General features: G+C 43.8%; 1 protein-coding gene across 5 annotated transcripts in view; it reads left to right on the top strand.

Moving 5' to 3' along the window:
• The window catches only part of LOC115155703 (guanylate-binding protein 1-like), a 25,944-nt gene extending 2,138 nt beyond the window's left edge, over positions 1 to 23,806 (top strand). The window contains exons 2-7 of one of the 5 annotated variants that reach the window (XR_003868110.1): positions 172 to 371; positions 3,886 to 4,012; positions 10,697 to 10,806; positions 10,970 to 11,819; positions 17,113 to 19,877; positions 22,172 to 23,806. Coding sequence is in view for 1 of the 5 variants with exons in the window: in XM_029702600.1 (XP_029558460.1) it covers positions 176 to 371; positions 3,886 to 3,938 (249 nt within the window). In the remaining 4 variants the exon portion in view is untranslated. Of the gene's footprint in view, positions 1 to 166; positions 372 to 3,885; positions 4,138 to 10,696; positions 10,807 to 10,969; positions 11,820 to 17,112; positions 20,583 to 22,171 lie in introns of those variants that run through there. The other 4 variants (XR_003868112.1, XR_003868109.1, XR_003868111.1 and 1 more) reach the window with 4 other exon arrangements.

Here is a 23,806-nt window from a genome sequence, read left to right as displayed (position 1 = left end):
GAATGAGTAGGTGTGTCCAAACTTTTGACTGGTACTGCACACACACACACACACACACACACACACACACACACACACACACACACACACACACACACACACACACACACACAGTGTCCTACTCAATCAAAAGTTAATATGCGTGTCCTTGCCTTCGTTTCTATAGGTCAGCATCATGTCAGGCCAGACAGTACCCATGAAGGAACCAGTATGTCTGATAGAGAACGACAGTGATGGGAAGCTGCGTGTGGTCCGCAGTGCACTGGACATCCTGGACCAGATTGACCAGCATGTGGTAGTGGTGTCGGTGGTCGGGCTGTACCGCACCGGCAAGTCCTACCTCATGAACAAGCTGGCTGGGGAGAGGAAAGGTAAGCACATCCACTAAAGCATTTTTTAAATCTATGTTCCGATCAAGTTTCATGAGCCTAAAATAAAAGATCCTAGACATTTTCTATATACACAAAAAGCTTATTTCTCTGAAATGCTGTGCAGAAATTTGCTTACATCTCTGTTAGTGAGTATTTCTTATTTGCCAAGATAATCCATCCACCTGACAGGTGTGGCATATCAAGAAGCTGATTAAACCGCATGATCATTACACCAGTGCACCTTGTGCTGGGGACAATAAAAAGCCACTCTAAAATGTTCAGTTCTGTCTCACAACACAATGCCACAGATGTCTCAAGTTTTGAGGGAAAGTGCAATTGACATGCTGACTTCAAGATTGTCCACCCGAGCTGTTGCCAGAGAATTTAATGTTAACTTCTCTACCATAATGTAACGGCTGTTTTTGGAAGAAGAGATCCAAGGTGCAGTGTGGAATTTGTTAATCTTTTATTTTGGATGAAAAAAGGCACTTCAAAGAAAAAACAAACGACAGCCAAACAGTCCTGTCAGGTATCCTAACACACTAAACAGAAATTAACCACCCACAAAACCCAAAGGAAAACAGGCTACCTAAGTATGACTCCCAATCAGCGACAATGATGTACAGCTGTCCCTGATTGAGAGCCATACCAGGCCAACACAAAGAAATACAAAAACATAGAAAAAGGACATAGAATGCCCCAAAACACACAGAAAAACACCCCCTGCCACACCCTGACCAAACTACAATAACCCCTTTTACTGGTCAGGACGTGACAGTACCCCCCAAAGGTGCAGACCCCGAAATGCACCTCAAACAAAAAAAAACACAAAAACAACCCCAAACTAAAAGGGAGGGAAGGGAGGGTGGCCACCGTCAACGGCGGTTCTTGTGCTACACCCCACCCCCCCACCTTCCCAATCCTCCCCCCTACGGAGGTGGCTCAGGAGCGGGATGCACGGACAGGCGGGCGACTCTGGCTGCGCCGGACAGGCGGGCGACTCTGGCTGCGCCGGACAGGCGGGCGACTCTGGCTGCGCCGGACAGGCGGGCGACTCTGGCTGCGCCGCAAAAAATGCTATTCACTGACGAGTCGCGGTTTTGTCTCACCAGGGGTGATGGTCGGATTTGTGTTTATAGTCGAAGGAATGAGTGTTACACCGAGGCCTGTACTCTGGAGCAGGATCGATTTGGAGGTGGAGGGTCCGTCATGGTCTGGGGCGGTGTGTCACAGCATCATCGGACTGAGCTTGTTGTCATTGCAGGCAATGTCAACACTGTGTGTTACAGGGAAGACATCCTCCTCCCTCATGTGGTACCCTTCCTGCAGGCTCATCCTGACATGATCCTCCAGCATGACAATGCCACCAGCCATATTGCTCGTTCTGTGCGTGATTTCCTGCAAGACAGGAATGTTCTGCCATGGCCAGCGAAGAGCCCGGATCTCAATCCCATTGAGCACGTCTGGGACCTGTTGGATCGGAGTGTGAGGGCTAGGGCCATTCCCCCCAGAAATGTCCGGGAACTTGCAGGTGCCTTGGTGGAAGAGTGGGGTAACATCTCACAGCAAGAACTGGCAAATCTGGTGCAGTCCATGAGGAGGAGATGCACTGCAGTACTTAATGCAGCTGGAGGCCACACCTGATACTGACTGTTACTTTTGATTTTGACCCCCCCCCACCTTTTGTTCAGGGACACATTATTCTATTTCTGTTAGTCACATGTCTGTGGAACTTGTTCAGTTTATTACTCAGTTGTTGAATTTTGTTAAGTTCATACAAATATTTACACATGTTAAGTTTGCTGAAAATAAATGCAGTTGACAGTGAGAGGACGTTTCTTTTTTTGCTGAGTTTATATATTTGGCTTCTTCACCAGCTGGATCGTCTGAGACCAGCCACCTGGGCAGCAGATGAAACTGTGGGTTTGCTCAACTGAAGAATTTCTGCACAAACGGTCAGAAACCGTCTCAAGGAAGCTCATCTGCGTGTTCGTCATCCTCGCCATGGTCTTGTCCTGACTGCAGTTTGGTGTCTTAACCGACTTCAGTGGGCAAATGCTCACCTTCAATGGCATTATGGTATGGGCAGGCATAAGCTACTGACAACGATACTGTGACGAGATCCTGAGGTCCATTGTCGCGCCATTCATCCGCCGCCATCACCTCATGTTTCCGCATTATAATGCAGGGCCCCATGTCGCAAGGATCTGTACACAATTCCTGAAAATGTCCCAGTTCTTACATGGCCTGCATAGTCACCAGACATGTCACTCATTGAGAATTTTTGGGATGCTCTGGATCAACGTGTTCGACATCATGTTCCAGTTCCCACCAATATCCAGCAACTTCGCACAGCCATTGAAGAAGAATGGGACAACATTCCTCACACAACAATCAACAGCCTGATCAACTCTATGCGAAGGGGATATGTCACGCTGCATGAGGCAAATGATGGTCACACCAGATACTGACGGGTTTTCTGATCTACCCCCCTATTTTTTATGTTTTATTTTCTGATTTCCTTATTTGAACTGTAACTCAGTAAAATCTTTGAAATTGTTTCATGTATTTTTGTTCAGTGTACATAACAATATGCATGACCTTAACACTGTTATATGGATAAGGAATGATTATGTATAATATCATTATTTCTCATAAAGATAGGGTAATAGAAATGTGAAACAAAGTGTTAACTTATGTACAGAAGATGTACTGCATTTGTCATTCAGAGTTAGAGAGACAGATAGGATACACCAAAGTACTAATTTGTCCTGTTCTGACCACATTATGATTTGATGTTTTTTTTCTCTCCAAAATTGGAAATTCGACACACCTGTTACGGGTGTGTAAGGGAGGCGAAGTCAGGTGCAGGAGAGTAGCGTGTAGTAACAGGTGCACTTTTATTCCGTTCCAAAACGACAGCACAGAATACAATAAACGTGCCCAAAACACGGAACATGAACAAAAATCAGGCACGTGGTAAATACCCACATAACATACAACAATTTCACACAAAGACATGTAGGGGAACAGAGGATTAAATACATGCAGTGTGATTAGGGAATGAAAACCAGGTGTGTATGGAACAAGACAAAACAAATGGAAATATGAAAAATGGAGCGGCGATGGCTAGAAAGCCGGTGACGTCGATCGCCGAACGCCGCCCGAACAAGGAGAGGAGCTGACTTCGGCGGAAGTCGTGACAACACCCTGTTATTGCATTGTGGAAACTACAGTTTCTCTTTCAGTTTTACACCATAACGTACAACCAGACAGCAGAGCAAACATAAAAAAAACATTTTGTTCCGGCCACATTTGTTCTAGGTGGGTTGTGTAGATAAGTGTGCCATTTTGCACTGGCTGCTAGTTTCACTTTCAGTCTGTCAGTATGATATACAGTATAATTAGACAAAATGGTTCATCTGAAAACCAGCTGCCTTGAGTAAACACTTTACATCCTGCTGCCTCTTTACAGATTCCATCCTAAGAACCGTTTTTATCCTCTGTCCTCAAGGTTTTGCCCTGGGAGCCACCATCCAGTCCAAAACTAAGGGCATCTGGATGTAGTGTGTGCCTCACCCTGAAAAAGAGACCACACCCTGGTGCTGCTGGATACAGAGGGGCTGGGGGACGTGGAGAAGGTGGGAGGTCAAAGTTCACTCTCTGTCAAAAACCTTTTATGGCTCAGATTGTTTAGATGACAGAATATAAGATTGTTATGGGTAAAATCCCATGTTATCTCAATAAACTGTGTGTAGTACTGATAGCTGATGTCATCAACTGTATATAATGTCTGACTTATAAATGTATGATATTAGAGGTCGACCGATTATGATTTTTCAACGCCGATACCGATTATTGGAGGACCAAAAAAGTCGCTACCGATTAATCGGACGTTTTTTTAAATTTTCTTTTTTATAATGACAATTACAACAATACTGAATGAACACTTATTTTAACTTAATATAATACATCAATAAAATCAATTTAGCCTCAAATAAATAATGAAACATGTTCAATTTGGTTTAAATAATGCAAAAACAAAGTGTTGGAGAAGAAAGTAAAAGTGCAATATGTGCCATGTAAGAAAGCTAATGTTTAAGTTCCTTGCTCAGAACATGGGAACATATGAAAGCTAGTGGTTCCTTTTAACATGAGTCTTCAATATTCCCAGGTAAGAAGTTTTAGGTTGTAGTTATTATACACTGCTCAAAAAAATAAAGGGAACACTTAAACAACACAATGTAACTCCAAGTCAATCACACTTCTGTGAAATCAAACTGTCCACTTAGGAAGCAACACTGATTGACAATACATTTCACATGCTGTTGTGCAAATGGAATAGACAACAGGTGGAAATTATAGGCAATTAGCAAGACACCCCCAATAAAGGAGTGGTTCTGCAGGTGGGGACCACAGACCACTTCTCAGTTCCTATGCTTCCTGGCTGATGTTTTGGTCACTTTTTAATGCTGGCGGTGCTTTCACTCTAGTGGTAGCATGAGACGGAGTCTACAACCCACACAAGTGGCTCAGGTAGTGCAGCTCATCCAGGATGGCACATCAATGCGAGCTGTGGCAAGAAGGTTTGCTGTGTCTGTCAGCGTAGTGTCCAGAGCATGGAGGCGCTACCAGGAGACAGGCCAGTACATCAGGAGACGTGGAGGAGGCCGTAGGAGGGCAACAACCCAGCAGCAGGACCGCTACCTCCGCCTTTGTGCAAGGAGGAGCAGGAGAAGCACTGCCAGAGCCCTGCAAAATGACCTCAGGCAGGCCACAAATGTGCATGTGTCTGCTCAAACGGTCAGAAACAGACTCCATGAGGGTGGTATGAGGGCCCGACGTCCACAGGTGGGGGTTGTGCTTACAGCCCAACACCGTGCAGGACGTTTGGCATTTGCCAGAGAACACCAAGATTGGCAAATTCACCACTGGCGCCCTGTGCTCTTCACAGATGAAAGCAGGTTCACACTGAGCACGTGACAGACGTGACAGAGTCTGGAGACGCCGTGGAGAACATTCTGCTGCCTGCAACATCCTCCAGCATGACCGGTTTGGCGGTGGGTCAGTCATGGTGTGGGGTGGCATTTCTTTGGGGGGCCGCACAGCCCTCCATGTGCGCGCCAGAGGTAGCCTGACTGCCATTAGGTACCGAGATGAGATCCTCAGACCCCTTGTGAGACCATATGCTGGTGCGGTTGGCCCTGGGTTCCTCCTAATGCAAGACAATGCTAGACCTCATGTGGCTGGAGTGTGTCAGCAGTTCCTGCAAGAGGAAGGCATTGATGCTATGGACTGGCCCGCCCGTTCCCCAGACCTGAATCCAATTGAGCACATCTGGGATATCATGTCTCTCTCCATCCACCAACGCCACGTTGCACCACAGACTGTCCAGGAGTTGGCGGATGCTTTAGTCCAGGTCTGGGAGGAGATCCCTCAGGAGACCATCCGCCACCTCATCAGGAGCATGCCCAGGCGTTGTAGGGAGGTCATACAGGCACGTGGAGGCCACACACACTACTGAGCCTCATTTTGACTTGTTTTAAGGAAATTACATCAAAGTTGGATCAGCCTGTAGTGTGGTTTTCCACTTTAATTTTGAGTGTGATAAATTGGATTTCCATTGATTATTTTTGTGTGATTTTGTTGTCAGCACATTCAACTATGTAAAGAAAAAAGTATTTAATAAGATTATTTCTTTCATTCAGATCTAGGATGTGTTGTTTAAGTGTTCCCTTTATTTTTTTGAGCAGTATATTATTATAGGAAATATAGGACTATTTCTCTCTATACGATTTGTATTTCATATACCTTTGACTATTGGATGTTCTTATAGGCACTTTAGTATTGCCAGTGTAACAGTATAGCTTCCGTCCCTCTCCTCGCTCCTACCTGGGCTCAAACCAGGAACACATTGACATCAGCCACCCTCGAAGCAGTGTTACCCATGCAGAGGAAAGGGGAAAAAACTACTCCAAGTCTCAGAGCGAGTGACGTTTGAAACGCTATTAGCGTGCACCTGGCTAACTAGCTAGCCATTTCACATCGGTTACACCAGCCTAATCTTGGGAGTTGACAGGCTTGAAGGGGTGGGTATAATTTATGGAACGTTCCAACAGGAATCTGTTCCAAAAAACTTAAAGTAAAAGGTTGCTAACCAACAACGCATACAAAGTAGCAACGCATACAAACCTAGCTAACTAGCTGCCGAATAGGCATCAACTCACCACGTAGCTTATTCTTAATGTTTGTCCATAGGCAGACAGACATTTTTCGGAATAAACGTGATGAGTGAAAAATGCAATGAAATAGACCACTCCCTACCCGGTATCTTATTCTGCCGCTATACAACTTTGTATGCGTTGTTTTTTGGAAACCTTGTTATTTACGAAGTTTTTGGAATAGATTCCCGTTGAAACGTTCCACAAATTATACCCACCCAGGTTGAAGTCATAAACAGCGCAATGGTTGAAGCACAGCGAAGGGCTGTTTGAATTAATGCTTACGAGCCTGCTGCTGCCTACCACCGCTCAGTCAGACTGCTCTATCAAATCATAGACTTAATTATAATATAATAAACATACAGAAATACGAGCCTTGGGTCATTAATATGGTTGAATCTGTAAACTATCATCTTGAAAACAAAAGTTTTTTTCTTGCAGTGACATATGGAACCGTTCCGTATTTTATCTAACGGGTGACTAGGTCTAAATATTCCTGTTAGGCATTGATGTTTATGGTTAGGTACATTGGTGTAACGACAGTACTTTTTTCGCAAATGCGCTTGTTAAATAACACCTGTTTGTCGAAGTAGGCTGTGATTCAATGAAAATTATCAGGCACCGCATCGATCATATGCAACGCAGGACACGTTAGATAAACTAGTAATATCATCAACCATGTGTAGTTAACTAGTGATTATGTTAAGATTGATAGTTTTTATAAGTCCAATGCTAGCTAGCAACTTACCTTTGCTTCTTGCTGCCCTCGCGTTACAGGTAGTCAGCCTGTTAATCCTTGTGGAGTGCAATGTAAGGCAGGTGGTTAGAGCATTGGACTGGTAACCGAAGGTTGCAAAAACGAATCCCCCCTGAACAAGGCAGTTAACCCCCGTTTCTCGGCCGTCATTGTAAATAAGAATGTGATCTTAATCTGACTTGCCTAGTTAAATAAAGGTGTAAAAAAATAAATAAAAAAAAAACGCAAATCGGTGGCCAAAAATACCGATTACCGATTGTTATGAAAACTTGAAATCGGCCCTAATTAATCGGTCGACCTCTATATGATATATACCAATTGATTCTAAAGAGTATAACAAATAAATAATGACCCATGAGCTTAGTTATAGGCTTGTTTTACTCCAATGTTTGTAAATGTAATTAAACACTGTATAACATCATGGTTAACTACAATTATGATGTCACGGATAGTGTGTCATTGCACCCTGTTACGCCCTGACATTTTACATTACATTTTAGTCATTTAGCAGACGCTCTTATCCAGAGCGACTTACAGTAGTGAATGCATAGAGAGCCTTTTATTCTCTATGTTGGTTAGGTCGGGGTGTGACGAGGGTGGGTAATCTAGGTTGTTTTATTTCTATGTTGGCCTAGTATGGTTCCCAATCAGAGGCAGCAGTTTATAGTTGTCTCTGATTGGGGATCATATTTAGGCAGCCATGGAATCTTGTTTTGTTTTTGTGTAGTTGCCTGTGAGCACTCCAGAACGTCACGTTTCGTTTGTTCTTTGTTTTTTTTGTGTGGTTCACGTCAAATAAAATGTTGAATCGATTTCACGCTGCGCTTTGGTCAGAATGTTCTTACAACTATCGTGACAGAAGATCCCACCACAACAGGACCAAGCAGCGTGCCCAGGAGGAGAGAGTATACTGGACTTGGGAAGAGATTTTGGATGGGAAAGGATCCTGGACTTGGGAGGAAATTCTGGCAGGACAGGATCGCCTTCCTTGGCGGCAGACGCAAGGAGAGAAGGAAGGACAGCAACGACGCCGGGGTTTGCGGCCACAATGAAAGCCCAAAGGACAGCCCCAAAATATTTTTTTTTTTGGGGGGGGCACACGGGGTGGTTGGCGGAGCTGAGGAGCGAACCAGAGCCAATCTGGGAGAAGAGGGAGAAATTGGAGGAGAGTGAACGGAGAGAGTCAGAGACCGTCAGTGAGTTGATGGAGAAATTGGAGGAGAAAGAAATGAGAGTTGTTATGTTGGTGTATAATGCACGACATTCGCCCTAAGGAGCGTGTTATCTGTTTGATGCCACCTGAGTCAGCTCTCCGTACTTGTCCTGAGGAGCGTGCTAGCAGTCTGGTAAAAACTGTGCCGGCTCCACGCACCAGGTCTCCAGTACGCCTCCACAGCCCTATACGTCCTGTGCCAGCTCTCCGCACTCGCCTTGAGGAGCGTATCATTTGTCCAGTACCATGTGTGCCGGCTCTACGCACCAGGTCTCCAGTGCGCCTCCACAGCCCAGTACGTCCTGGGCCAGCTCCCCGCACTCGCTGTACGAAGTGTGTCATCGTTCCGGTACAATTTGTTCCGGCCCTACGCACCAGGTCTCCAGTGCGCCTCCACAGGCCAGTACGTCTTGTACCAGCTCCTCGCACTCGCCCTGAAGAGCGTGTCACCAGTCCGGTGCAACCTGTGCCGGTCCCACGCATCAGGCCTCCAGTGTGCCTCCCCAGTCCGGCAAGTCCTGTGCCTGCTCCCTGCACTCACCCTGAAGTGCGTGTCACCAGTCCGGTGCAACCTGTGCCGGTCCCACGTCATCCGGCCTCCAGTGCGCCTCCCCAGTCCGGCAAGTCCTGTGCCTGCTCCCTGCACTTGCACTGAAGTGCGTGTCACCAGTCCGGTGCAACCTGTGCCGGTCCCACGCATCAGGCCTCCAGTGCGCCTCCCCAGTCCGGCAAGTCCTGTGCCTGCTCCCTGCACTCGCACTGAAGTGCGTGTCACCAGTCCGGTGCCACCTGTACCGGCTCCACGCACTAGGCTTCCGGCAAAGGTCCCCAGTCCGGAGCGTCCGGCGACGGTCCCCAGCCCGGAGCGTCCGGCGACGGTCCCCAGCCCGGAGCGTCCGGCGACGGTCCCCAGCCCGGAGCGTCCGGCGACGGTCCCCAGCCCGGAGCGTCCGGCGACGGTCCACAGCCCGGAGCGTCCGGCGACGGTCCACAGCCCGGAGCTTCCGGCGACGGTCCACAGTACGGAGCTTCCGGCGACGGTCCACAGTCCGGAACCTCCTGCGACGGTCCACAGTCCGGAATCTCCTATGACGGTCCACAGGCCGGAGCCCTCCTTTGCGCCGGTGCCCAGTCCAGGAACGGCGTCCAGTCCAGCTCCAAGGCCGGAGCCTTCCTCTGCGCCGGTGCCCAGTCCAGGCACGGCGTCCAGTCCCGCTCCATGGCAGGAGCCTTCCTCTGCGCCGATGTCCAGGCAAGGCATCCAGTCCCGCTCCAGGGCCGGAGCCTTCCTCGGCGCCGGTGCGCAGTCCTGGTGCGGCGTTCAACCCAGCTCCATGGCTGGGGTCCTCCTCTGCGCCGAGGCCCAGTCTGGGCACGGCGTTCTACCCGGCTCTATGGCCGGACCCGTGGTCTGGGCGGGGGCAAAGTCCCGCACCGGAGCTGCCACCGACGCTAGATGCCCATCCGGACCCTTCCCTATAGAGTCAGATTTTGCGGCCGGAGTCTGCACCTTTGGGGGGGATACTGTCATGCCCTGACCATAGAGAGCCTTTTATTCTCTATGTTGGTTAGGTCGGGGTGTGACTAGGGTGGATAATCTAGGATGTTTTTATTTCTTTCTATGTTGGCCTGGTATGGTTCCCAATCAGAGGCAGCCGTTTAATGTTGTCTCTGATTGGGGATCATATTTAGGCAGCCATTTCCCCACTGTGTTTTGTGGGATCTTGTTTTGTTTTTGTGTAGTTGCCTGTGAGCACTCCAGAACGTCACGTTTCGTTTGTTCTTTATTGTTTTTTTTGTGCGGTTCACTTCAAATAAAATGTCGAATTGATTTCACGCTGCGCTTTGGTCTGAATGTTCTTACGACGATCGTGACACACCCATAGCTCAGTCTATGAATTTGAGTGGTTACATTTCTCCAGGCCCATCCCTCAGATTTTTTTTGTTAGCTTTTTTTTAACCAAAACTGAGGCAGGGTGGGGCTTGGTTAATGTTTCAATTAAGGATTCCAGCTTTGACCTTTATTTAGGTAGGGAGTCCATAAAACGGCGTATGGAGTTGACATTTAGTTACTGACTTAATTTCACTCTAGTATGAACAGAGTACCAATGTGTTCCTTCTGTTGTGTCTGCAGGGTGATGAGAAGAATGACAACTGGATATTTTCCTTGGCTATCCTGCTCAGCAGTACTCTGGTGTACAACAGCCTGGGAACCATCGACAACAACGCACTGGAGAAACTACAGTATCCTTCAGCAGGCCTATAAAGAAATATAGTGTAGTGTTGTATGTCTGGGTTCATTTCATCTCCAACAACCGAACCGACCTCAAAAAGCACTAATCGCTCAGCACTATACTGCATGTTAGTAAATCTGGGTTCATTTTGTCCTCAACACCGCCTTCTACAGCTATGTGACAGAACTGACAGAGCACATCAAGGTGAAGTCCAACCAGCGAGACGGGGAGGAATCTTCAGAGTACCTGCGTTACTTTCTTCCTTTGTGTGGACAGTGTGGGAGTTAATGTAAAGAAGCTAGATGCAGCTGCTATGCTGAAGAAACATAATTGAATAGCACGAAGTAGCAAGGACAATGAGTACATTGACTGGATAGAGAGCTAGGGGGCTACTAGGGGCAGCTGATATGCTGAGCCACTAATGTAAACAATGAGTACATTGGCCGGATAGAGAGGTGGGGGCATGCAATACAATTGCCATCTCTGAGTAGGATGTCATGCCAAAGATTGCATTAGCTGAGAACATAGATACATTTGTGCCTTCTGATGTACCAATGTCAGGAGGAAGCAGGAGGAAGGATGGTGGCAAATTGACCAACATGTGAACCATATGCAATAAATGTATTATTTGTTGTATGAGATAGGGGGTTCTGCCACTATTGTAATCCAAACCGGAACAGATGTGTGTGTCATCAGGCGTAAACAAGCAAGAAACTCGGGTTGGAAGACAATGGTAGTGGAAGGGCTAAGGGGATGTACCCATATGCTGTATGTGCATAAAAGCAGAGCCGATGCTCAGGGAAGTTAGATGCTCCGCGGACCACCTCGGCTTTTGCTACTTTGTATTAAAGCCTAAATTGAATTCATAAGTTCTTGTAAGAGTATTATATTCTTAAGACAATTTTCCACTACATATTTGGCGAGCTAGCCAGGAGATCGAAGGGACCTCGGACAGTGGCGTTCTTGGCTGGTGACAGTTTCTCTGGACAATCTCACAAACGGGTGGCCGCCCAAACCTATCAGGTAAGCTTGTTCTTACGCAGTTGAAATGTTTGTGTAGATTGATTCAGGGATTCTGTCTCAGCGGAGGGGACGTCACGTAGGTCTCTCTTTAAATTCCTAAAAAAACAGTAATACTTAGAGCTTTTGAATTCAATAAAACTGCATGCATACATGAATTTTGGGGGCTGTTAAATGTATGCATTTGTGAGGACTAAATGTGTGGTGAGCGGTAGGCCTGGCCTGGTATGGGGCTGCTGCTGCCTGCCCATATGGTCAAAACAAATAAATAAGTAGGTAGAAAGTTCACGAGACCACCCTGGGATGGGGGTCGGCCTGGGTGAATAGTTAGGGAGCAGGAAAAAGTCGACCCGATTAGGCGAGGTTCAACTGCAAAACAGATCCTACAGATAAAACGCTCCGTCTAGCTAACGGGGTCGGTAAATCAGTAGGCCATACCTCGTTGCTGCTCTGAGGAACAGAGTATAGCAGGGAGGGGGTGAGTGAGATATGAAGGGAAACTGTCCCGTTTAGGCAGAATTTCCGTCATATCGTAAAATCCTGTAGAATAATGTCTTCTGTGTTGAGGAAGTGTATCAGATTAGGCTAAAATGGGTCGTTTTAGGTAAAACGCAGTGTGTATGAACGTGAATAGGATGTGAAGGAAGACTGACCCGTTTAGGCAGAATTTCCATCATATTGTGTATGAACGTGAATAGGATAGGAAGGGAAACTGACCCGATTAGGCAGGACTTCCGTCATACCATAAAATCCTGTAGAATAAAAGCTTCTCTGTGTCTGCGGAAGTGTATCAGAGAAGCTAAAGACTGCAGTTAAATATAGTATATACTGGTGTGTGTGTGTGCCAACTAGACAAGGGGAAGGAATGGGCAAACCTCTCTGTGACAGTTGATCGAGTGTAATATGAGAAGGGTGTGTCTAGAGTGTACTAGGAAGAAGAAATAATAAATCAATAGGTATTGATTAAAAGGAACTATGTAAAGATAACACATTAACATAATACATGTGTTAAATAACTATTCTGGAATGCATAGAACTTGTGGTAAAAAGTATTAAACAAGACACATCGTATATACGGTGTGTGAAGTGAGAAGATAAAACATACAGATAAGCAAAATATATACTATATGGTTACAATAAACTCAGGCTATCTAGAGTAAATAATGACAGCAAATACATAAAGAAAAGTACCATGGTATAGTCTGTAGTATATACTAGAGATATTACAGCACCGTGAAGGACGGTAGGAGGAAAATAGTGGGTAACATTGTAGCTGCAGGACCCTTAAGAAGTTACAGCCTGGGGGGAGGACAGAAGCGTAAAGTTAGACACTAGCAGAAAGAGTGGGCCTGGAGAAACTCAGTGAAATAGGAACTAGCGCTGAGAATAGATAGGATAAATTAGGAATATAAGTAATAGTAGGATAGAATATCATAAGTGAATAAATATTGTGGCAAAGAAGGGGGTCGAGTGATAAATGGCAGATATGTGAGGGCAGAACTAATAAACGGGCTCTGCCCGATCACTAAAATGGCCACCCCGATCAGAACTACAGATCACAAAATTGCCGACTGCCAAAACTACAATTCCCAGAAGCAAGGGGAACCCTCAGATGGTGGAGCAGACCCACAGATAAAGGGTCAAGAAAAACCAGGAAGAGAGAGAGAGGGCGGGAAGGATCTATGAACCATAGAGAAAGAGACAATCTACATTGGCTGGATTTACTGTGTACGAGCTGGACTGTTTTGGACTTACCTGTTGGCGTTTAGACCTGGACCTACCGAGAACCAGATTTGTGTACCGAACCCTGCTATCCTTGACCTTACCTGCAGCCTGGGTGGACCAGGACAGAGAAACAAACACACAGGTACTGTCATGTTCGAAATAACTTTCATTCTGGGCTGACTTTGGTGACAGTTTCCCACTTAATTTGTGACAAACGCTCCTAACTTTGAAGAGGTTTGCCACACGTGGTGGAGAATGTGGGCACTGGATTAACCATACCGCTGGTTAGGTAGGAACATTTTTTTTTTAGTTAGCACTCCAAAGGGGAGTCAGGTTTTTCTTTGTGGCTTTGTTTGGTTAAGACAGTTTTTTCAGGAAAATGAGTATTACAAGCGGTGGCCGCCCAACAAGAGGCAACTAGAGCTCAACAAATAGCTCATCAGGATGCAATGCGAATGTATCAGGACACGTTACAGGTCCAGCACCGCACCAACCAGCTGCTCAGAGAAGAGCAAGAGAGAAACACCCGGGAGTTAAGAGAAGGCCTAAAGGGGCTAGCGGACCAAATTGGGGCTCAGTTACCAGCTGCAAATACCCAAAGGTGGGCCAATCATTTTCTTCAACAAAAAAAAATGACAGCGCAGGATGATGTGGAAGCATATCTTACCACCTTTGAAAGGACGGCAGAGAGGGAGAAGTGGCCGAAAGAAGAATGGGCAGGGCTTCTGGCACCATACCTGGCAGGGGACGCTCAAAAAGCATATTTCGACCTGGAGTTGAAGGATGCACAGGATTACGATAAACTAAAGGGAGAGATTCTGACTAGACTGGGAGTGACCGATACCGTGAGGGCACACCGCTTCCACCAGTGGTCCTACAGACCGGGACAACCCCCCCGAACACAGATGTTCGACTTGATTCACCTGGCACGGAAATGGTTGCGACCGGAGACCCGTTCGTCCGCCGAGGTCATCGAGACCATCGTACTCAACCAGTTTCAGCGAGGTTTACCCCAAGAAGTGCAACAATGGGTTGGCCAGAACGAGGTACTTTCCGCCGACCATCTCGTGGGCCTGGTTGAACGGTATTGTACGGCAGGAACAGCTGAGCAGGTGCAGGAGGAAAGATTCCCATTCCCCAGGCCTGGGCGAACCAGCGGACAGGGTAAGACTGTCCCAACAGGCGGAGGGGGAGGAGAGCAGCGTGGGGCCATGAGGATAGAATCAGAATCGGGCCGAGACACTAAGGAAAAAGACGGAAACCGGGACTGGGGGTCGAGGAGGTCTCCCCCTGAAACCGTATTATCTGTTACAATTGTAATCGACCGGGACATATTGCAGCCTACTGCCCTATTAAAGAAGAACCAATGCAATGTAACCTCGGTGAAAAAGAAGATGAGATATGGTATGCATGTCCTGTGGTAACCACTGTACTTGAAAGATCAAGAAACAAACATATGTGCAGGGTGAAGGTTGAAGGGAAAGAGGTTGAAGCACTACTGGATTCCGGCAGTATGCTAACCCTGGTCGTTGCAAACCTAGTGCTGACTCATAAACTGGATACAAGTCAGGATATCAGTGTTACGTGCATTCATGGGGATACCCGTCTGTACCCCACAGCATTAGTGAGCATACAGAGGACGGTCTGCTGGATTATGAGGTCGGCGTTGTCCCAAAGATGCCATATGATGTAATATTGGGTAGATACTTTGCTAACTTTGCAAAGTTAGGGCCAAAAGAACAGCATATTTGAGAAGCCAACAACCCTGACCAAGCAGGAAGAAGCATGGGGCCTTCAACCAAGGCCAAGAAAAGAGGTCTCCCAGGGGCCAACCTCACAGGTACTAGTAGGGGAGGATGAGGATGAAGTGGCAAACCTCGTTGATAATGAACAGCCCAGTACTAGTGGGGCTGGGGTCGATCTGAATCCAGAGGATGACTATCTAGAACCAGCAGACCTGGCAGGGTCCATGACTAATTTCGGGATGGCCCAACACCAGGATCCAACCCTGCAGCAAGCCAGAGCAGACATGCAGGTCGTAGATGGTACTCCCATAAATGATGGGATGATGCCTAATAGTTTTCCCCACTTCATCATGAAAAATGGTTTGGTGTACAGAGTCTCAAAAATAGGGGTTGATGTGGTGGAACAGTTGTTGGTCCCCACCCGGTACAGGAAGACAGTACTGGATCTAGCTCATGGGCACATACTGGGTGGACACCTTGTTATCGATAAAACCAGAGACCGGATTGTAAGGAGGTTTTTTTTTACTTTGGTGACAGTTTCCCACTTAATTTGTGACAAACGCTCCTAACTTTGAAGAGGTTTGCCACAATATAAAGAGATAAGTAAGTGTAGATATTATAAACAGCTGAATTAGACAGAAAAATGTGTTAAATAGGATGTAATAAAGTTAAAGTAATGGAATTTAGTAAAGCCATGGAGTCGATGAGAGAAGCGCACAATAATTCCACCAATTCGGTTTGAATGTGAAAGAGCAAACTGGATAATGTAGGGCAACATTACCCGGTAAACTGGATAAATAAAATACAATAAAAAAAAGAGGCAGGTATGAATTGAAACAATCACATAAAACCAGAATAAGAAGCTCAACTTGCCAGTGTTTTGAAATCAGCATTCTATCATCAGAAAATACATTACGATGGGGGGCCAGATATGACTCTGCTCGCCTCGCAGACGTTTTAGATATGGGACTATGGGAAGAATGTGGGAAGAATGTGTGTAGGGAGACACTGGAACCTAGTGCAGTAGCAGGAAATGCAGTTATACGAGAGTTTGCATCCTTTTCAAAAGAGCAACAACTAATCGTTTTGAGGTTAGTAAGAATGGAACTTTCACATAGCAGTGTATGATCTCTGATCGATCAATGAGTGGTTCATAGAGATTACAGTTTCTATGGAAGGCGTATTAGATCACGTTTTACCTAACTTCTAGTAGAGTACCGATGGGATTTACAAATAGCCCCACTTGGTATCATTTTGCTTTGAAACAATCGTTTCTGTGGTGATAAAATCGAGAATGATTTGTTATTGTCGTCAAACGACGGAAAATAAAGTTATATGAGAGATCACCACCTTTGTAAATTAATTGGAGGAACAGGCAAAGCAAAATGTAACATATTTGAGGTTTTCAATTTCTGAGGGCAAGACATAACCCGGGATCAGGTAGAAACTATGCGTTCTGTGGCATGGCTAAGCACTCCGCGCATGCTCAGGAAAACGTAAGGGGTTTTCAGTTTTGTTAGACATATTATGCCGTCATTCTCAGAAAGTGCTAAGACACTTATAGAATGGAATCAAGAGTGTGAGGAAATGTTTGTCTAGTTAAAGAAGTAATTGGGTTAAACGTCAGCATTGGGATCGCCAAATTCAACTTTTAAAATGTTTTAGTTGGTTTATGAACATAGTGGAGGATTGAAACAAACATTTAATGATTGGAGTAAGGATAGTGGAATTATAATTATAATGTTCAGTATATAAGTAATACTATTGGCTTGCTGATTAAAAGGTAACATTGTGAATACTAACGAATTGTACACTTTCTTTTCCAGAAGGGGTTTTCATTTTCTCTTGTCGGAAATGTCCTTGGAGACTGCGATACTGGGAAAAGCAGTTAGTGATAGTCGGCTGTTTTAAGAGTAAAAGTATCTGGATTAGGCTATAAATGGAGTTCCGGATAAGTGAGGCCGGTTCCTGTGTGTTCTTGACCTACCAGCAAGTACACACCATACCGGGAAAGAATATGCGTTAGTGGATTTATTTTGAGAAGGGATAGTGTAAAATGGGGTGCTTGGTAATGTTGTTCAGGCTATTTTGGTGGGATGTCAAAAGCACTAGTATGGATATACCAGAGTGCAGAATAACGGATTAGTTTACAAATGTCTGATTGAATATTGCCAGTGTCAGTAAACATCAGGGAAGTAACATCATTGGAATTATTGCAAGCAGCACAGTTAAACGTTAGCTTGGGTGTTTGACTGCCAAATGGGAAAAGTAGTATGAACTAATGATTCAGAAAGTTTGGTTCAACCCTGTTCAATACGACATATTTGGGGTTTTGAGAACCATGTGACTCAAGAAAAACGTAGTCTTTGTTTCGGTATTCAAAATAAATGTATTAAAGTGACATAAGAATTGGCTGATGTATTTTCTACATTTGGTGCTTTACAGGTTAATCTTAAACTAAAGGATGTTTAATGAGTGTTGACAGTATGTGAATGATAATATATTATGTCTTTATAGCACTCAAATGACGCGATATTTTAGTAAATTGAAAACAAAGGTTTCAATACAAGGATATATGATGAGTAAATTGAACCTTGAGATTGTAAAAATAATAAAAAATAAAATAACTTGCGGTTGCAAGCAAGCAACTAGTGCGATGTTAGAAATAAAGGTACAAATAAACATGACTATTGTTTGGTTTTATAGTTAGATAACACTAGTAAATTTGAGCAGGAAAGTTATGTATTCTGGACATTATAAACTGTTTCCATTATGTGGTACAGTGTCTAGTAATACGAGTAGAAGGAATTACGTATTGACTAACAAGATGATAAGACATCAACTTTTTGAAGGTTCTACAGTGGTTAACCAATAATTTTGTATTATACTAAACTAATTACACAAGTTAAAATGATAAGATTACTGGAAAGGGCCTCTGGGTTTTAATTTGGATGGACCTTTTACAATTCAGTTTTAAACTGGGTATACAGGAAGATGGAAATGTTTTGAAATGTGTCCAAATGGTTTCTGAAGGACAGGGACAGAGAAGGGAGAGGAAACATTTAATGGCGTCAAATGCCCTGAATCCTAAAAAATTCCCGTGAAGACTGATCAACTTCACTAGAAATTATTGGAACAGGTGGGATTTAAATATAAAATGACTAAGAAACACCAGTCTCTATTCAAAGTGTACAATTACTTTGAAAGTCTTATTTCTAATATGAAAATTATGAAGAGGTGTAATCGTGAATTGACTAGTTACTCAAATAATTGTATTTTTTTATTTAACATATTGTTATTGAATCATGTGTTCATAGGGGAAATGATCAGCTCCCTGGAGTTATGGTCTTTGTTCAGTCTGCCTATAGAAGGGTATGTTATTCTGTTTTTGGGTTGGACAATTTATAAACGTTTTAGTTATGATTTGGATATAGAACTGTTTAAATTTACTAGGCCTAGGCAAGCTCTGGAAACTAAATCCTGAGACAGGGAGGTTGACAGAACTTACAAAAGATTAGATTAAAGGTTTTTGTTTCTTGTGTTTTATTATGTCATTAGAAATGTAATGTTAAATTGTATTGATATAATAAATGACATAAAAGGTTAATAGTCTGATTTGCGATAACACCCAGGGATGGAGAAGGAGACCAACATAACATGGGCATAGAACGAAACAGATGGACATGTTTCCCAGGTTTAGTTACATTCTGAGTAGTGGTGATTTGTTAAAAAATATGCAGTTATTATATTTTAATTTTCTCTTTTCTTGTCTGGTCAATTTATTTTTGTTTTAAGGAACATAAGTGTGTTTATTGTTCCTGAGGAGGGAATGTTATAAATTGACAAAAAATGATTTGAGAATGTTTTGGTATGTATCAAACAGTGGAAGGAAATAGAAGTAGTAAATGATGTGTTATGGGTTAGAAGAACTGTGACTGCATTGGGGATCTGAGGGGCTCATAAATGAGGGTTATGGTAGTAGAGGGGTGTTATTTCCAGAGACAATGTATATTAGAGGAAGATAACTCACAGAAGAGAAAGGACAGCTGGATGTGTAAAATATAGGGACAATTCTGAGTAAATTGAACATTACACATACCTAGATTATGGTAAGAGTAAAAGTGATAGTGGTGACATTTAACACTATGGTAAAAGTTTAAGAAACTTATGACTTGGATTTTTAAGAGGTTGGATAGTCTTCCAACTGGAAGACACTTGACTGATTACATGTTATTCTTACAGCAGTTGCTATAGGAACCATAATTTGGCTATCATTATGTATAAGTATATCTGTGGTAGGAGGCGAGTTATTTGAGACAATGTTTAAATAGGGCTGTTATTTAAATATTACAAAGTAGTGATCTTGACATAAGAAGAAAGTCTGTTGTCAGGAAATAACCCATGTGTTAGTGTGTATGTCCACAGGAGAAAAGCAGCACATAAGAAGCCAGAAATAACCAAGGGCATGGGCTGAATTCTGGAGATTGAGTGTACATCAAGGTACACCAGGCTGGGGGTATACTTCTTACAGCACCTGCAGTGGTAAAGATCGTCATGTCTCTCTTCGGTGGGTGCATAATTCTCACAAGAAGTAAGTCCCAGCTGAATAATGGGTGAGCTTGAAAACTCTATGACAGAGGACGCAGAGAGAGAGAGAGAGAGAGAGACTAGATTCCACTGTAGACATATAGATGGGTTGGGTTTGGGACCTACTTATTTTATTGGTTAATGCATCATATGAAAAAGGATGGATGTTAGGGTAATTGTGTTCTAAACAACATGTTGAAAGCATTAATGTGAAAGCATATACAGTGTTGAATTACTTCAAGAAGATATAATGTTGATTATGAATATGCACATGCCTATCAGTTGAAATGGAGCGGACGGGAAACAGTGAAAATGACATGATTTGGGAACACCTCTCAGAACCTGGGGCCGAAAGGGGAAGACTGGGTGAAAGCATGAGGAAGCTTTTTAAGGTTTTTATTTTTGTGGATTCCAGCAGAAAAGTATCCTGGAGGCATAGAGTCAGGTGAAGAGAGAGTGGGAATTGTCATGGTCTCAGATTTCAGTTTTCATTAATATATTTATGCATGACATATCACATTATCAATAATGTTGTGTTTTTGTTTTTCCACTTTCCAAGTCTTATGCTTAGGAACCAGAAGGAGAGGGGTCGCCAGCTTCAGCTGGAATGTTAGTTGGTGTATGATGAGTGATGGAAATAAGTGGATGTATGGTATGATCATAAAACAGAGGCCATAAGTCTCTAAGTTTGAATGCCTCACAGAAAAAAGGCAGAAACCTGAACCAGGACCAGAGGTTCCACGTCTGGTGATCCAAAGTGACCAGGTCCGAGTGTTCCGGAAGAAAGGAATGAGCCAAGGAGGGAGGGTCCCTACAAGGAGGCTCGAACAACGTTAAAACCTCTTACATCTAGATGTGCCGCTAGCGGAACGCCTCGCCAATATCCAATGATAGAGCGTGGAGCGAATTACAAACACCTCAGAAATCCCAAAACTTCAATTTTTCAAACATATGACTATTTTACACCATTTTAAAGACAAGACTCTCCTTTATCTAACCACATTGTCCGATTTCAAAAAGGCTTTACAACGAAAGCAAAACATTAGATTATGTCAGGAGAGTACCCAGCCAGAAATAATCACACACATTTTTCAAGCTAGCATATAATGTCACAAAAACCAAAACCACAGCTAAATGCAGCACTAACCTTTGATGATCTTCACCAGATGACAATCCTAGGACATTGTTATACAATACATGCATGTTTTGTTCAATCAAGTTCATATTTATATCAAAAAACAGCTTTTTACATTAGCATGTGACGTTCAGAACTAGCATACCCACCGAAAACTTCCGGTGAATTTACTAAATTACTCACGATAAACGTTCACAAAAAACATAACAATTATTTTAAGAATTATAGATACAGAGCTCCTTTATGCAATCACGGTGTCCGATTTTAAAATAGCTTTTTGGTGAAAGCACATTTTGCAATATTCTGAGTAGATAGCCCAGCCATCATGGCTAGCTATTTTGACACCCACCATCATGGCTAGCTATTTTGACACCCACAAAGTTTGGCCCTCACCAAACTCAGATTTACTATAAGGAAAATTGGATTACCTTTGCTGTTCTTCGTCAGAATGCACTCCCAGGACTTCTACTTCAACACCCAATGTTGTTTTGGTTCCAAATAATCCATAGTTGTATCCAAATAGCTGCGTTTTGTTCTTGCGTTCAAGACACTATCCGAAGGGTGACGCGCCGGCGCGTATTGTGACAAAAAATGTAAAAATATTCCATTACCGTACTTCGAAGCATGTCAAACACTGTTTAAAATCAATTTTTATGCGATTTTTCTCGTAAAATAGCGATAATATTCCGACCGGGAGACCTTGTTTTCGTTCAAACACTGAAAATAGAAAATGGAGTCTTCACATGCACGCGCGCACCCATGTCATTGTTCTCAGAACGACCACTTTCCAAAAGCCCTACTGTTTTTCGCCCAGGGACTGCAGAGTCATCATTCCCCGTTCTGGCGCCTTCTGAGAGCTTATGGGAGCCTTAGAAAATGTCACGTTACAGCAGAGATCCTCTATTTTCCATAAAGAGGCTATAGAAGGCCAAGAAATGGTCAGAGGGCACTTCCTGAATGCAATCTTCTCAGGTTTTGGCCTGCCATATGAGTTCTGTTATACTCACAGACACCATTCAAACAGTTTTAGAAACTTTAGGGTGTTTTCTATCCAAATAAAATAATTATATGCATATTCTAGTTTCTGGGCAGGAGTAATAACCAGATTAAATCGGGTACGTTTTTTATCCGGCCGTGAAAATACTGCCCCCTATCCTAAACAGGTTAACTGCTGTCCAGGTGAAAGGAAGAAACACGTGGTACCGTATAAACCACTGTACCAAAGTCCTGTCGGAAAGGAGGAGACAACCACCAGGCCATGAAGACACAGAGGATGCTGATACATCAGGTGGGTGTCCAAAGGGAAAGGGAGCAGAGGAGATCGAGGAGCCAGGCAGGAGCCGAAGAAGAGGTGGAGCAACTTCCAACAGCAGACAGACACTATCTCCTGAAAATCCAGAGAGTCCAGGGATGGGGAGGAGTGACATGCCTGTTGCTCCTGATTATATACCTACTCTGGCAGATACCCCTGACAGAGGTGCTGTCCAAGGGGACGGAGAAACAACGACAGGAGAGTGGAAAGGAGACTTTCTTATCAACTTCTCTGTCCTCACATGGTCTTTCTAATAGACAGTGAACCAGGACAGATGAAGAATGGTAGAATGGTCTTGACAGCAACAGCGACAAACTTACAAGAAATTGTAAAATCACCTCCCGCTAGAGACTAGTACACCAACTAAGACAATAGCAAAACCACAAGAAAGTGGGTTGATGCAGAGAATCTGGACATCTGTTACCAACTGGGGTAGCTACAATGAAGAAACTACCCCAGAATCAAACATTCATCAAACATTTTGAAAAGCAATAACAAATGGCGTGTATAAGTGGGCTCAGTAAGCAGCAACTAAACATAGGATGGACAATAGCATTTTGTCTAGCAAATCACATTTGTCTGATCTTTTAATAGTACCTGAACTTGCATCTTTTGAAGAATGTGTTAGGTGGAAAATGTTCAATGTATTCAGAGAAAATACTATATCTCTTTGTGCAACATAGAATGTAGAATTGCCTTAGGTAGTACCAGGGGTAGAAGTGTCTTAAATGAAACTATGTTGGGAGAACATGAATGTACAACATATGACATAAGAACTGAATGAAATGGTCCTCATAATGATAGGTTTACTATTTTAAAAAGTAGATATAAATGTTTCTACAGCTGTGGAGATAATGGGATAGATGTGAGAAACACTACAGTTAATTGTTAAATTATTTGGGTGTTAGAAACTGCAGGAGTTGGTAAATTTGATAAGGGAATGATTGTGAATCAAAGGTAAATGTGGTACTAGAAAAGTGTCAATACAAACCAAGGCGAACATAATCTGTTTCTTAATAGTGTGACCCTATGGTTGGGAGAATGCCACTTCCTTTTCCTACCATTAGTGTACTGTACAGTGTTGTAGACATTACAAAGGTCATTGGATTTTCATTGAGCCCACACATTCACACCCCTTAATAGTGGGTCCAAAGGCAAGGGTTATTATGGGTAGGTTATTCATATGGGTTGAGAGAGCGAGAGAGCGTTTTCTGTTATTGTGGATGTGTCTTCCTGTGGCTGCTTACATATTGAACACAAACTGTAAATCCAGTTTTACATCCAAATGAACATCAAAGACCAAAGTATATATTCTAGGACCTGAAGGAATAGCTACTGTAGAAATTGCCATCATAACATTTTCAGCAACCTGTTTGAATGACTCATCTCACTGCTATTACAAGGCTATTACAAGGTGACTCAGTAAATAGGAGAAATGTTGGTGGGGCAACAGTTGATTAAATGCACTGCATTTTCCCCAAGGGAA

The sequence above is a fragment of the Salmo trutta genome, chromosome 20 (genome assembly GCF_901001165.1).
Source record: "Salmo trutta chromosome 20, fSalTru1.1, whole genome shotgun sequence".
Lineage (NCBI taxonomy): Eukaryota > Metazoa > Chordata > Actinopteri > Salmoniformes > Salmonidae > Salmo > Salmo trutta.
The sequence above is the reverse complement of the archived record's forward strand: the minus strand, read 5'-3'. Positions and strand labels throughout refer to the sequence as shown.